This window comes from Notamacropus eugenii, chromosome 2 (assembly GCF_028372415.1).
Source record: "Notamacropus eugenii isolate mMacEug1 chromosome 2, mMacEug1.pri_v2, whole genome shotgun sequence".
NCBI lineage: Eukaryota > Metazoa > Chordata > Mammalia > Diprotodontia > Macropodidae > Notamacropus > Notamacropus eugenii.
Genome location: NC_092873.1, coordinates 494,178,894 through 494,195,624, shown reverse-complemented (window position 1 = coordinate 494,195,624; position 16,731 = coordinate 494,178,894). Strand labels below are relative to the sequence as shown.

At 38.5% G+C, this 16,731-nt stretch overlaps 1 protein-coding gene across 3 annotated transcripts in view; it reads left to right on the top strand.

Moving 5' to 3' along the window:
• Positions 1-16,731, top strand: part of MCOLN2 (mucolipin TRP cation channel 2) — an 82,911-nt gene that overhangs the window by 12,287 nt on the left and 53,893 nt on the right. For all 3 annotated transcript variants that reach the window (XM_072648906.1, XM_072648904.1, XM_072648905.1), the window contains exon 2: positions 9,470-9,629. In XM_072648906.1, the coding sequence (XP_072505007.1) occupies positions 9,470-9,629 (160 nt within the window). The remainder of the gene's footprint in view (positions 1-9,469; positions 9,630-16,731) is intronic.

Sequence of the window (16,731 nt, the reverse complement as noted above, 5' to 3'; positions counted from 1 at the left end):
ATTGTTCCTCATGCCAGGAACTCACTCTTTCCTCCCTATCTGCCATTCTGAATTCCTAGCTACCTTCTCCATGAGGTTTCCCTTGATCCTCTCACCTTCTAGGGCCATTTTCCCACCAACTTGTATCTGTTTGGTACTTTTTTTGTTTATACTTATAGATTGTATATGTCTCACTCACTGTATTGTAAGCTTCCTGAGAGTAGAGACTTTTCACTTCTGTCTTCTTTTGCAACGGAGGACGAACACACATACCCTCAGCATGTCCAGTGCTAGGTTCATAGGGGGATGTTAATGCTTATTAATTGATGAATGTGGCATAAGGGTGAGATCTTAAAGGAAGATATCTAACAGAGTCTGGGAGGAATTCACTCCAATTATAGGGGACAGTGTGAACAAAGATAGATATGGAAGGGCAGGGCAGCAGTAGGTGATGGTGACTAATCCAGTATGTCCTGTTATAGGGAGAATCACTAGAAATAGTGTGAGATAAGTCTGGAAAAGAAAATTAGAGCAAGACTTCATAAGGCCTTGAATGCCAGCATATAAATGCCAGCTTTATTTTATGAATAATAGGGGATAACTGAAGATCTTTAAGAAAGGAGTGAAGCAGAATGATACATTAAGGCAATTACCTAGGCACTTGTGTGAAGGATGTATGAAGCAATTTCTGTCCTCAAGGAGTTTCTATTCTATTGGGGGAAACGTGTGTGTATACATGTATACATGTATGTGAGAAATGAAAAGTAATGGCTAGGGCATTGGAGGGGAGGATTAGGAAAGTTCTCTTGTGGGAAGGACTTGACTTGAGGTTTGAAGGAAACTAGAATTTTAGTGGTGAGGAGAGAGAATATTCTGGAGGATTAGAATAATTGTATGAGGGAGTAGAAAGGGGATGTACTCTAGAGATATTACAGAATAAAGTTGACCACATTTGACAATTCAACAGTCCAATCCAAAAATATTTATTAAATGCCTATCATGTGTCAAGGATACAAAGAGAGGCAAAAGATAGTCCCTGGCCTCAAGGAGCTTACGGATTTTGTCGTAGGAAATCTTGCAGCCCAGACTCAAAGACAGTATCGAAATGAGGTTATATAGACTGTATAGGCTTTATATAGACTATCCATTCTCCCCACCTATGTTTATCCAGGGATGGCATCAAATGGTGCATCTAATGAAAAAGATTATGCTTTGTTTTAACTCAGTGCTATTGACTTTTAAATTGAAACTAGAACTAGTTTGTCCTAATGGTTTTCTTTTTTCTGAAGATACCATTCTCAGCTTTGCTTTCTTGTACAAGAAAGTTCAAACTTGGGGGGAAATTTCCATTGATCTGAATACCTATAACTTATTGGAGTTGCTGAAAAAAGGGCCAAAAGAGATGTCCTAATTAGCCTACTGAACCATGATTCAAAGTGTAAAAAATTCAGATTGTTAATATTTCTTTTCAGAAGATTTTCTCACATTCTTGAAAACTTCTAGTATGGAAGATTAAAGAATTTGGTAAGGACCTCTGAGGTTCACCTCATCTCTATCTCCTTACAGCATTCCCAACTCGTGGTTATAAAGCCTTTTGGTGATAGAGGGCCCACTACCTCCTGAGGCAGCCCGTTGTGCTTTTAGACAGCTCTGGTTATGAGGAATTATATCCTTACTATCAAGCCAGAATCTACCTCTCTGGCATCAGCCCCATTACTCCTTGTTCAGCCCTCTGGGGCCAAGCAGAAAAAGTCTAATTTCTCTTAGTTTGGGACAGCTGTATTGGGTGCATGAACTAAGGAAGCCCCCTATTTACTCAAAGCTTATCACAGACAGTCTGCTTACAATTTGCTGTTGGGGTGCTTGGAACACTCAGAAAATTGTTTGGTCAGTGGGGGAATCGCATTGGCTTCCACCTCTCTGATGATTGACTGGGATCTAGTATCTGCTTATTGATTAAGGAGGTCTTGATAGTAAGATGGCACAGATGAAACATGAACTATGTCAGCAAATGGGGAAAGCTGTAAAGCAGAAAACAGCAAACATATATAACTGGTACCAGAGATAAATTAAGTCGTAACTGGGAAATACTTAGCAAAATAAATAAAATCATAATGAAACCAAGATAACATTACATAATAAAATGAAGTCAATATGTGGTCCACAAGGATGCTTTGGTATGGATCTGTGGCCTCATTTATGTTTGACTTGGACACCCCAGCTTTGCAATACCAATTGAGTATTGTCCAGGTTTCCAGAAAGACTATGAGAACTTATTTCCACAGCAGTCCATAAAAATTGTGTGTACTGGCCTACAGTCTGCCTGGCCTCTAGAGCTGATCACTTTGAACCCAGCTATACCTCTAGAAAAAGGAAAACTAGAGTCTGGAACAGCTATACTGGAAGCTCTGCTGAAGGACCATTGGAGAAACCATTAGCCAGGACATATCTTGCATTCCCAACAGAGGAATGGTATCCATCCTTTCTGTGGTGATAGATTTCCAATGTTTGAGGTACTAGTGTCTTCTCCTTTAAGGTATCTAATCAGTATAGAATCAAAAAGACCTGAGTTCAAATTTAACCTCAGACATATACTAGCTGTATGATTCCGAGGAGGTCACTTGACTTCTGTTTGCCTGTTTCCTTATCTGTAAAATGGGGCTATAATAGCTCTTACCTCTCAGGTTTACCTTTTAATGAGGTAATAATTGTTAAGTGCTTGACACAGTGCTTGGCACGTAGTAGGTGCTACATAAATGTTATTTGTTATTATTATGTATCTGATACATATATTTTTATATTCAGCTAGGTGGTACAGTAGACAGAGTGCTGGACCTAGAGTCCAGAAGACTTATCATCCTGAGTTCAAATGTGACCTTTGATACTTCCTATTTGTGTGACTTTGGGCAAGTCACTTTACCCTGTCTGCCTCAGTTTCTTGATCTGTAAAATGAGCTGGAGAAGGAAATGGCAAACTACTCCAGTATTTTTGCCAAGAAAACCCCAAAGAGGGTCACAAAAAGTTGGACACAATTGAAAAATGACCAACAAAATAAAAAAATGTGCTCCTATTTGTCTATTTTAAAATGCGACATCCAGAACTGAACTCAGTGTCTTTAAGCTAATTATTCAAGTGTCTAAGCAGTAACTGATTTGCTAAGATTGAAATGATTCAGTAGTCATGGTAATCTTGTTGTTAGTTACCACAGGACAGTCTGAGTTACTTGTGTTGGATATTTCCTTCCTTCCTTCCTTCCTTCCTTCCTTCCTTCCTTCCTTCCTTCCTTCCTTCCTTCCTTCCTTCCTTCCTTCCTGCCTTCCTGCCTTCCTGCCTTCCTGCCTTCCTGCCTTCCTGCCTTCCTGCCTTCCTTTCTTTTTTCCTTCCTTTCTTCTGTCTTTCTATCTTTCTTTTTTTTTCTTTCTATCTTTCTTAACTGATTTCAGAGTCATTGTTGAGTTGCTTCTTCAACTCCCTCTACTTCTGACCTCAGGGTTTTCATTTTATAGGCCCTCCAGCTCTTAAGTCAACTGTGTGGGTGGTCAGCCAGACTATTGTAAGCTTTATTTTAATGTTTCAAAGTAGGTTTTCCTCCTAGCAGTCTAGTCCTAACTCTACAATGGATTGAGTTTATAAAGCCCCAAGGTCCTCATTTTCCCCTCCTCTAGTTTATGAAAAAAGTAAATAATTCATAAGATGTATAGTTATTTCTGTTCATTGCTGCTGAGTACATTGCAATGAAGAGATCTTAAATGTCATCTGCTCATTGCTGGACTTATACTTTAACATTTTCATTTCCCCTTGTTCCTTCCTTGTTTGAGTGGTGGCCAGCCCACTGTTCCACCATTTTCTTCTTTCTCATCCTTTTACAGTTGAAGATACAGAATGACTTTCATCTGCTGACGTTGAACCCTCATTTTCAGGGTTTAGAATACAGTCTTCTCTTCCTATATTTCCTTGAAGATCTGTGGGCATGCCTCAGTCTTTAGGTCTCCTTTTATTCTGAGATGACTGTTTTTTTTAGGATGAGTTGCTCCCATTTCTAGGATGTGTTAAGCTTGATTAAACAGTTTCCTCCCAACAGCTCTGTGAGGTAGATAGCCTAAGTATTACAGTTCCCATTTTACCAATTAAGAAACTGAGTCCCAGACAGGGGAGAGTGACTTGTTCAGTGTGATGTGACTAGTAAATGGCAAGAGAAGAAGTAAGAAGAAAACCAGCATTTCTGTAGTTTTAAGATTTGCTAAATAAATACTTGCTGGGCATCTAGGGGGTGCAGTGGATGAAGTCCTGCCCCTGGGGTCAGAAAGGCATGAGTTCAAATTTGACCTCAGACCTTACTTCTCTAGCTCTGAGGCCTGGCAAGTCATTTAACTTCTGCCTCAGTTTCCAAATCTGTAAAATAGGGATAATAGCATCTATCTCTCAAGGTTGTTGGGAGAATAAAATGAGTTGCTATATGTAAAACATTGTGCAAACTTTGAAGTAGCACATAAATGCTAGTAGTAGTAGCTGTAATAGTAATGGTAGTAGTAGTAGAAGTGGTAGTATTCATTTGATCCTCTCCATAACCCTAGGAGCTAGGTGCTATTTTTTTTTATCATCCTCACTTCATATTTGAGAAAGCATAGTTAGCCAGGTTAAGTGTCTCACCCAGGATCACACAGTCCATAAGTGTCTGGACTTAGCCAAATTTGAACTCAGGTCTTGAACTCAAGTCCAACATTACCCACTGTGTAACCTAGCTGCTACTGAGTCCTCTGGTCCCCAAGTCTGGTGGTCTTTCCACTCTACTATGCTCCTTCAGAATGATAAAGTAGAAAAAATACTAAGCTTAGTTTCAGAAGACCTGGCTTCAACTGATTCTAATAGTTCCTATCTATGTGAGCTCAGGCATGGCCCATTGGAAAGCATGCTGGATTTGGAGTCAGACAAGTTCTGAGTTCAAATCCTGATTCTGTCACTGACCCTGAGCAAGTAATTCACCCACTTTGTTTGTTCTACTGAAAAATGATGGGGTTGGATGAAGTGATTTCGTAGGACCTTTTCGACTTTAAGGCTGTAATCCTTTGATCCTAAGACATCTAGTTTCTGAGTTCCAGCTTCCCCATCTAGAAAATGAGGTTAACAATGCTCGTACTTCCAACCTCACATGATAACTGCAAGGAAGTCTTTTTTTAAACTGAGAAGCACAATGTCACTGTAAGTTCCAGTTTTCCCCTCCTTTTCTTGCCAGTTCATCTCATCACTTGCTCATTAGGAAACTGGAGCAGACAAAAGAATTGAGAAAGTTTCAAAATTTACACTATTTGTAACAGGTAACCAACATTTTGAAGCAAATGTGTCCTTCTTTCCCCCTTTCACCTCAAAGGACTGATAATTGATGTGGGCCCTTTAAAGGACCTCATTATCCCTAGTAACTAAGTTATTCTTCAGCAGTGTCTGAATCTTCATGATCCCATTTGGAGTTTTCTTAGTGAAGATACTGGAGTGGTTTGCCATTTCCTTCTCCAACTCCTTTTACAGATGGGGAAACTGAGGCAAACAGGGTTAAGTGACTTGCTCAGGGTCACACAGCTAGTAAGTGTTTGAGGCCAGATTTGAAGTAAGGATGATGAGTCTTCCTGACTCCAGACCTGCTGTATCCACTGCACCACCTAGCTGATCCTGTATATATGTATATGTATGTAGGTCTATGGGTATATATATCTGTATCTGTACTTCTATTTATCTATCTATTTTGATGTAGAATTTTATCTTTGTTTCCTTAAGAAAGTATCATCCTCTGTAGGATCCCCCATCTCCACCCAATGCCTTCTCCTCTAAGGTTGCCTTCCATCTATTTTGAAAGTACCTTTGATATATATGTTTTATCCCTCATTAAATTTCTTGATGGCAAGGATTGTTTTTTGCTTTTTCCTTCTATCGTCATCCTTTATAATGTACCCATCACATTTTTTGTTTTTCAGTAGTTTCAGTTGTATCTGACTCTTCATTGTCCCATTTGGGGTTTTCTTGGCAAAAATACTGGAGTGGTTTGCCATTTCCTTCTCCAGCTCATTTTACAGATCAGGAAACTAAGACAAACTGGGTTAAATGACTTGCCAAGGGTCCCACAGCTAATGAGTGTCTGAGGCTGGATTTGAACTCAGGTCTTCCTGACTCCAGACCTAGCATTCCATCTACTGTGCCACCTAGCTGCCCATCTATCATATAGTAAGAACTTAATAAGTATGTGTTGATTGATTGCATATATATGCTATGCATCATAATGTATAGTATTAATAAAATGAAATTGTTTAGGGACTAAAAACTGGTTATATATGATCAGCAAGTGGATTATTATGTGCATTGAAAGATTAAAGAGGTAACTAATTTGTTGAGAGGAAACATTATTTCTTAAGTGCCTTGACTAGCTTATAATAAAATCAATTTAGAAAATTAATTTAGAAAATTAATTTTACAGTTTCATGAAACAGAAAATAATAGATAATATCTGAGCCTTAAGGTAGCATTTTTTTTTGTTTCTTCTAAACTTGTTAAAGTAGACAATATAGGCTAAAAATAATTAACAATAACATATGAGCTTAATATTTCTGGGGGAAAAAACTGCTCTAGCTGTGGACATGTCATTTCTTCCCATGTCTGGTTTTATTCTGGGAATACGTCAAACGCCTTTCTTTTGTTGACCATCTTTTTCATTGATTAGACTCAGATTTGCCTGATGTATCATTGTGTGTTGCAACTTGAGGTCCTTTACTTTTCCAATTGTATTTTTCTATTTCCTTCCATAGTTTCTAGTGGCTATGAAATAACTTTGTATCATTCAAATTTCCTGTCCTTTATTTTTCTGTGTCTTTCTCCTGACTGCTTACAAAATATTTTGTCATTGGAACTGTCAAATTTAGCCTCCAGGTGTTCTGGCTTTTCAAACATATTTGTTGTTGTTTTCCTGGAAAGAATCTGTGGATTCCTTTGATTTTTTTCCTATATATTCAAAAATTCTGGGCAATATTCTTGTATTGTTCTGCATTATGGTGTCATGTTCTTCTTGAAGACCTATTATTCTTAAATTGGTTTCAAGATCGATGGTTTTGACATATATAGAAAGCAGATGTTTATTGTTGTTTTTGTTTTTAAAAGATAAAACATTTTTGCTTTTGCTTTTCTTCTGTCAAATTTTTCTCCACTTTAGAATTTCTCTATTCCAGATCTCTTGAATTTTGGGGAAATTGTCTACTATGGATTCAATTTTTTTCCTAGTCTGCTAATGGAGTTTTTTTATTCTCGCCTTGAGCACTAGAATTTCTGACATTTTCCTGCCCGATTTTTTCTCTTCTTGATTCCATTTCTCTTTTGGGTCACTCTGGAAGTTCTGGTTGTAGTTCTATGCTATTTGGGAATTCTGCAAGATTATTTAGTCCACCCTCTTGTTGGTTACATGACATAGAAATCAGACTTGAATTTTGGTTTTGTTTTGTTTTGTTTTAGTCTTTTGTTTTGAATCTTTGATTTTGTTAGGCTGGGGATTCCCAGATTAGGAAACTGTCTTCCTAAATGCAGATAAACAAAACAGCCATTCTGCAGTCTGTGAGAGTTGCATGGGGTGCTACAATTTTAAGTGACTTGTCTAGGATCACATAGCCAGAATGTATCACAACTTGGACTTGAACCTAGGCCTATCCTTCATACCATATTGCTTGGATCAGCTATAAATGAGTTATTTCAAAATTTGAAAAAACTTTAAAATTTGAATGACTAGCTAGAATTAGAGGTATAATTTTTGAATGTTTCAGTCCCATTAAATTTACCTAAAGAAAATTAATGTAGTTTTTCAGTTCCTCACAAGTAGGAGGAGACAAAATTTTTCCTTTTTTTTTTGTATTTGGTTTTATTTCCCGTACAGTTATTTCTCTGATTTCTATTAGTTGATACTTTAATTAGGAGAAGTTTCATTAAAAGTAATAATAATGAAAGGTTAGGGGTCCGTTTCAGCCAAATGGTTTCTTGATTAAGACATCCTGAAGTAACAAAGGCTAACTTAATGTATCTAAAACTAAATTTATATTTCCCTAGGAATCCTTTCTCTTTCTCAAATTCTCATATTAGTTAATTTAACCTAACAAACATTTATTAAATACCTGCTGTGTATAAGGTAGTGTACTACCTTTGGGGATTATGTAAAGACACAAAAAGAAACACATTCTCTCTCTGTTAATGACAACACAATTATTCCCTTTGCCCAGCCTTAGAATCTCAATTATCTTCTGATTCCTCTTACCTTCCCCCTCAAAAATTCAATTAATCAGTACTTCCTCGGTACTATCTTTTGCATTGTTTTTTTTTACCCCCAATTCTACAGCCACCATTACTTCCATGACTGTATATGGAACTTTTATTATAGCAAATTGCAAATAACAACCTAAGCTTGATGTTTTTCTTTGGGAGACACAAATTTTTTTTTTTTAATATGGGTGTTTTGTGTAGTAGCTATTTTGAGATATGGTGGACAGATTCAAATCAACAAACATTTTTATGATGTGCTAACTGCATTTGGAACAAGGAAGGCACATGCCACAGTGGACGGAGAGCTGGCTCCAGAGTCTACTGGGTTCAAGTATCACTTCTGACATGTTAGCTACTACTTCAGGCAAGGCACTGAAACTCTCAATGTCCCCCAGAGACTCTTGGAGAATATAAATTACAGAGCAGATGGCACTGGGCACTGGTAGAGGGAGCCTCTACACTGGGAGTACCAGAACAATAAAATCAAAGTTGTGCTTCAATAACAAAAATATAAAACACTGCTATATGTACTAAGGTAGGTAAAAATTGAAACAGGAAAACATTCTTGCCTCATGGAAGTTGCCATTTTGTATGACCAAAATGAGCACTGGGGCATCATCAGGAGTACGGACCTGGTGGTAGAATATGTGCTGTTCCACTGACTGAGTCATAGAGACACACCATCACACTGGCCACAGGGTAATGTATTTCTCCAGCACAGCAAATTCAGTGAGTCAACTAACATTTATTAAGCACCTACTGTATTGCAGGCACCATGCTGAACACTGGTGATACAAAGTAAGGCAAAAATAGTCTCTGATCTCAGCAAACTCACAGTGTAAAGAGGAGGGCAGCATGCTAACTATTACCTTCAAACAATATATAGAGGATAAAGTGGGAGAAGCCTCAGAGGGATGGCACTAAGATTAACTTAATTTCTATGACAATCTACTAAAACATACAGGGGTTCTGATTTGTGTCATGGAAAGTTGTAGTACCTACACTAGTGAAATCAAAAGTCTTGGAAATATTGATGTATGTGTAGAAAAGAGCACAGAGTTCAATTCAGAGAGGAGCTGATTCTGTTTGCACTGATTTGGACAGGTCAGCTATGTGAGGAGTGCATGCATTGCCCTAGAGATTCCTCTGAAGGCTTTGTTATAGTATTTGAAGGGGGCTTTAATGAGTTCCTTCTTTTCTTGCCAGGATGATGATAGCCCATCCTGAATCTGATCCGATGGAGGAGCGCCTGAGAGAAGACTTAAAGTTTTACTTCATGAATCCATGTGAAAAGTATCGAGCCAGACGCCAGATTCCATGGAAATTGGCGCTGCAGATTTTGAAGATTGTAATGGTGACAACACAGGTAATTTCTATTATGTTCATCTTTTTCCACTTTCATAGTTATTACCAGAAAAGTGATTTGTTTTTGGTTTTGTTTTTAAAAGAACTTTGACTCCTTACTGATATTTGTGTTTTCTGTTAGGAAGATGCCATGTTTATGTTCCCAGGTTCTTTAGGACTTTGAGGATCTGGGGGTGCCATGTACAGGCACTCCTGCTATTCAGTGAGTCAATCAGCATTTACAAAGTTTTTGAGGGCCTGTGCTACCAAGGCAAATTGCTACTCTTCCACAAGTTAGTAGAGAGCTTTCGGGAATTAATGAGGTCAAAAAGGTAAATTAGTCTCTGGACCACTTAGTGATGAACTTCTTCGTATTTAACCAGGCTTTTCCTCAAATGACAATCAATCAATATTTATTAATGCCTACTATGTGCTGAGGAACTTGCTAAGCACTGTGATATTGACATAATTTATCAATCAGTCAGCAAGAAGCTGCATGGTCCAATGGACTTGTTCAGTATCACTTGGCTAACTGAGGAAATGAGGAGAGATTTGAACCCTTGCCTCTTGATTCTATGGGCGACTAGTGGATAGAGTATGACATCTGGAGTCAGGAAGATCTGAGTTCAAATCTGACCTCAGATACTTGCTAGTTGTGTGACCCTGGGCAAGTCACTTAACCCTGTTCGCCTCAGTTTCCACATCTATATAATGAGCTGGAAAAGGAAATAGCAAATCACTCCAGTATCTCTGCCAAGGAAACTCCAAATGGGATCATGAAGAGTCAGGCACAACCAATACAAGTGAATAACTCTTGATTCTAAGTAGAAGGCTCATTCTACTCCCCCATTCTGTCTTAGCTCCTTCTAAAAACATAAGCAATTATCAGTAAGGCTGGGGAGCATACATAGATCAACTGTAGATGTCAAAGAAGCATCTGAATAGTGTCCAGGTCTTCAGTACACCCAGTTCAATGTCACTTGAAATAAACTTGTTATAACCCCTTGGAATTTAGGGAATTCCAGGCATGTGCCCATGGTTTCAGAAAATTCCTGGGTGCTAACACTATAAATGTACAGTTATAACAACCTCCTTCATACCTCCAAATGATTTATGTATTTGGAAATCTTTTTTCCACTACACCAGATAAAAAGTTAAGGGATTCACATATTTTTATCACCAAGGGCATTGGATTTGGACCCAATGGACCTTGACTTTAATCCCCAAATTTGTCACTTATTGACTGTGGTTTTAGACAATTTACTCTATTTCTCTGAGTAACCCTGGACAAATCAGTTAGTTTCCCAAAGCCTCATGTATACATGTGTACACATACCTACCTATATATGCATAGATATGTATATACATCTACATATACATATATGTGCACACATACACATACACACACATCAACTTGTACATGTATGTATACATATATACATATGTTTATACTCTATGTGTATATATACAAATACACATACACAGGTGGGTGAGTGGCACAGTGGGTAGAATGTCAGGTCTAAAAGTAGGAAGAGCTGAATTCAGATCCAGCCTCAGACATTTTCTAGTTGTGTGACCCTGGGCAAATCACTCAATCCTGTTTGCCTCAGCTGCCTCATCTGTAAAATAAGCCAAAAAAGGAAATGGCAAACAACTGTAGTATTATCTTTGCCAAGAAAATCCCAGCTGGGGTCAGACATGACTGAAAACCACCAAACTACAACAATACCAATGCATACACAGACATTAGGGGCAGCTTAGAGGGTGCAATGGATAAAGTGTCAGGTCTGAAGTCCAGAAAACTCACCTTTCTGAGTTCAAATCTAGCTTCAGACATTTTCTAGCTGTGTGACCTTAGGCAAGTCACTTAACTTGTTGGCCTCAGTTTCCTCATCTGTAAAATAAGCTGGAGAAGGAAATGGCAAACTACTCCAGTGTCTTTGCCAAGACAACCCCAAATGGGGTCACTTAAGAGTTGGATGCAACTAAACAGCAGCGTATACACATGCACATATACCTATACATATGTGATAGATACATAGTGGGTAAGAGTTGGGGGAAACAGAACTGAGTTTAAGTCTTCATGTCTTCTATTTTAAAAATGGATTTTTATTTATACTTTTTTTACACTGCCTAGATTTTCCATCTTTTCTCCCAGAGAACTGTTCCTAATAACAAAAGAAAGAAAAAGAGGAAGAGGAGGGGAAAAAAAACAAACAAACAACACTGAGCAAAGTCGATTAAAACATCAAAAAATGTGACTCGATGTGTAGTGTTGCCCAGCTGTGACCCCTCCCCCAGGTTGTATAACACTGAGTAACTCCACTCTATAAAAAAATGTTCGGGATGAGTCAAGAATTCTTGGGTGACGAACCTGGTCTAAGAAATGGTGTTTAAAAAGAAAAAAAAAAGAGGAAATAAAGATCTGACATGCCTTGTTTGTTCTTAGCAGAGTCACGCTGCATCAGGTCATGGCAGTCACTCCTTCCTTTTCTAGATGATCACCAAGCATTTAGTTCATAATAGTTTCTAGAAATCTACCAATAAGCAAGGTCAAACTCACAGACCAATTGCTGTCAGTCTATTTGTTTCCTTATCTTTTGGTGGGGGGAGGGCAGTGGGAATTGTGGAGGGGAGTGGAATTGACACATTTTCAAAGCCTTTGCCCTTCTCCTTATCTCCAAAATCTTTCTTTTGTAAGTTGCTGACCTTGGGTCAGTTTTGACATCTGGTAAGTCTTTCAGAAACTGGGAATGTAGTTGATTTGAACTTGGTCATCCTGCGTTCATTTAGGGTAGCTAGGTTCACTTTTGTTCATACTTATTTTGGCTATTAAGCTCTGCAATAGGTATTTTTCTTTCACCTTTTTCAGCCCAAAGAGGATTTTTTTCATTCTTCCTTCAAAATATCTCTTTTCGTTCCACTTGTTGCCATGCATCCAAGCCAGGATTTTATCACTTTCTACTTAACTCCAATGCCTTGAGAGGGAAGGGAGGGAGGCAGAGAGAGTGGAAAGGGAAAAAACATTTCTATACCACCTACTATGTGCCATGCACTGTACTAGGTTCTTTACACGTATCTCATTTGAGAGATCAAGTGGCTTGCCCATTAGGATGCAGGATCAGAGTCAAGTTCAACCATATCTCCAAGTGCCATGGTTATCTTTGCTTTCTCTGGTCCTTGGTATCCCGTGCTAAGTTTTAGTTCCACCTGCTTATGCCAGCTGGTGCTATGTCAGATGTTCTGGAACCAGTCTAGTCACTTGAGCAAGTACAAAATCTGCCACACTAGATTCTGGGCTTGGAGACTTTTCAGAAGGGCCACAATCAATTCGGGAGTCCAAGTAAGAAGACTGAATCACTAGGGATTATGAGTGCAAAGTGAGACTCTAATGATATGTCAGAAAACTAAGCAAAAGATCAGGCACCCACAAAATCCTGGATCAAAGGGATGCTGCACTCACAACAAGAAATATCTTGATGTTACCCCAAATGGAGTTGGACACCCCATTGACTGAAATGACTCAACAGTAACCAAAGCCTTGCATTTCCTCTAGCCTGTAAGATTTTATATACTTCCTGTTAGGGCAGAAACTCCCTAGCATAGTTAACATCGTGTGGCCAGAGCTGCTATATAAATGTCAAGAGTGTGGGGAAAAAAGGGCTTCTTTTAAGTGGCTGGCTGCCTGCCAGGGATTTGGTAGGAAGGGCTTCCTCTTCGAGGACAGACTGGACAAGATAAAGTCTCTTGTCAGAGAATCAATAGATTTAGAACTGCAAGGAACCCCAGAGGTCATCTAGACAAGTACCCTTATTTTGTAGGTGAGGAAATTTTGTACTAGAGAGTTTAAGTTGACATGGTTAAAGTTACAGAATTAGGAAGGGGAGGATCTAAGAATGCTATCCATGGTCACTGACTCCCAAATCCTATACTCTTTCCATTGGCCCACAATAGACGTGGATGGGGAAGGGGGTGGGGGGAGTATATTCCAACTATGAAGCACTGTTTTTTCTCTCCTTCCTCATTCTCAGTCCTCTGCCTCTCCACCTCCAGTCCCAGAGATGCAGTTGGTTTGGTGTCCAGGACTAGCGGGAAGAGAAATCATTCCACTTCTCATTTAGACTTTTCCCCAGCTCTGTGGCTTCGTGGGTTGTCTCCCTTTGAAGGAAGGAGCAGAATTTCTTTGGGGAAGAGGGGAGTGGGGAACCTTCCTTTTTTCCTCCCTTCTCCCTATGGGGCCCTATTTTTCCTGGTACCAGAAAGGTCTCCTTCATGGATTTCACAACCCGAGATTTGCCCTCAGTGGTTCTTTCTGGAAAAGAGCCAATGCTTGATAATTCAGTGTAATTGCTCCTTTAAAACTTATCTGCAGCAAATGTTTCAGTACTCAGGAGGATCGGACTGAGATGTTCTTTGAACTCCCTTTTTTTCTAAGTTTCTTTGTTGAGATGAGACTTTGACCTTCTTTTTAGTTAACTACAGCTGGAAGGGAAGACTTATAAGTTCCCTCCTTAGATCCAGACTTGGTTACCAAAAAGTTATTTTTAGATGCCAACACATAAAGGATTGGGGGGGACTGTTCAGCTTTTTATCTCCTCCTAATTTCAATCTTCCTATTATAGCTTCACGTAATATTGTGAATACAGTGTCTCAAGGCACACCCTAATTGTGTACTACCAGCATATCTATGAAAAAATGCTTAAAGTCTCTCTTTAAATTTTCATAATTTTCCAGAGCTTATCTAATAATCATGTGGCATCTGTTATTTACTGACCATTTTATTATTGTATCTAAGGTAACATTTAAACAAAATTTGTTTCTTATTTTAATGCTTACCTTTTTCTTTTTAATGTCACATTCCTTTCTGAATATATTCCTCATCCCTTCTTTAGCTAGCAAGTCATCCTTTGGCACCTGAATAGTACAGTGAATAGAGTACCAGGTCTGGAGTCAGGAAGACCCGAGTTCAAATCCAACTTCAGACACTTACTAGCTTGGACAAGTCATTTTGTCTCTGTTTGCCTCAGTTTCTTCAACTATAAAATGGGAAGTAGTAACAGCACTTATCTTCCAACATTGTTCTGAGGATCAAATGAAATAATAATTGTAAAGCCCTTAATGCAGTGCCTGGCATGTAGTAGGCACTATATAAATGATAATTATTATTAGTAGTAACTGATTAAAAAAAGAGAAAAAAATTCAGCAAAACTAATCCAAACATCTGCCATGTGTAATAGTAATATTATTACACATCTGTAGCTTCCCACCTCTGCAATGAAAAGAGTTTCATTAATTCCAGCTTTTTTTCTGGAGCTAAACTTGGTCATTATAATTACTCCATATTTAGTTTCCCATGTTGTTGTTTTTCAGCTGTGTCTAACTCTTCGTGAGCTCATTGGGGTTTTTTTTTTGGCACAGAGGCTGAACTGGTTTGCCATTCCTTCTCCAATCATTTTACAGGTAAGGAAACTGAGGCAAACAGGGTTAAGTGACTTGCCCAGGTTCACACAGCTAGTGAATGTCTGAGACCAGATTTGAACTCATGAAGATAAGTCTTCTGAGTCCAAGCCCAGGGCTCTGTGCACTCTGGCGCCACCTAGCCGCTTGATACCTTGTAGTCATTGTATATGCCGTTTTCCTATTTCTAGTCACTTCACTCAACCTCAAATTCATAGCAGTTTTCCAATAGTCTGAGTTCTTCATATTAATTCTATTTTCTTTATCATATTCTCTTTTTCCTCTTCTTCTTTCTCCTCTTTCTTATGATAATAACAAGCTAGGTGGAACGGCCGATAGTGCTCTGTCCAAAAGTCAGGAAGCTTTTGCTTCAAGTTTAGCTTGATTTACCAGCTGTTTCATCCTGGGAAAGTCCCTTAACTTCTATCTGTCTCAGTTTCCTCATCTGAAAAATGGGGATAATAACTGTACCTACCTCCCAGGGTTGTTGTGAAGATCAAATTGAGATAATAATTGTAAATCACTTTCCCAACCATAAAGCATGTTAATAATATTAGTAAATATGATTGTTATCAATACAGTAATATTTTATCACATTAATATGCCACACCTTGTTTAGCCATTCTCCCTCTGGTGGACATTTACTGTCTTCACAAAGTACCTGCAGTGTTTGTTGTCACAAAGTGTTGCTATGATTATATTTTGGTGTTTATAGGACACACACACACACACACACACACACACACACTTAGCAGTGAGATTACTGGATCAATGGACATTTTGGTAACTTTATTTTAGCCCTATCCAACCTTTTTTTCCAAGGTGGTTGGACCAGTTCAGTAGTCTTGGCATAGCCCCTTCAGCATTGACTATTTCTCTCTTTTGTCATTGATAAGTTTTCTGGGTGTCAGCTGTATCCTCACTGTTGCTTTTATTCATATTCCTTTTATTAGGTTTTTACAGCCCTCTTTCATGTAGTTATTAATGTTTACAAGTCCTTTTGGAGTAGTTTGTTCTTATTCATCAACCTCTTAGCTACTACTGCATTGCTGTTTGCGCAACTTTTACTATGACTCTTAATAATCCCAATGACAATAAGGAGAGCTTGTATTTATAAAATTCTTTCAGGGTTTCAAAGAACTTTACATTTAATATTCTCACTTGATTCTTATAGCAGTCCTGTATAGGTGAGGGATGCAAGTGACTTGATCGGTCTTCCTGACTCAAATTCAGCATTCTACTCACTGGGTAACCTTGTTATCTTTAAGAATAACTCATACATATTGGTATGTATTCCTTACATATGTGGGCTGGCAGACCTTTTTTCCCTCTTCCTTTTCCTAGGTGCATTGGTTTTGATTGTGCAAAAGCTTTTCAATATCAAGTAAATAAAAATTTCTATTTTATTTGTTGTGATTTCCTTGTTTGGGTAAGAACTTCCCTCTTAGCCATAGCTATGGCCTGTGCTATAACTCTGGCTCTGTGGTATTTTGACTGGTCAATAGGATCTCAGATCCTTTCATTAATGGTTGTTCCCAGGTAGTGATTCAGGAGGGGGTTTATAGCCTTAATAGCCTATTTTAAAAATAGAATCCCTACTGTTCTGGAGAAATGACACCACAAGTGACTTCTGGATTACTCGGACAACTGCTAGGTCTCTGACCAGG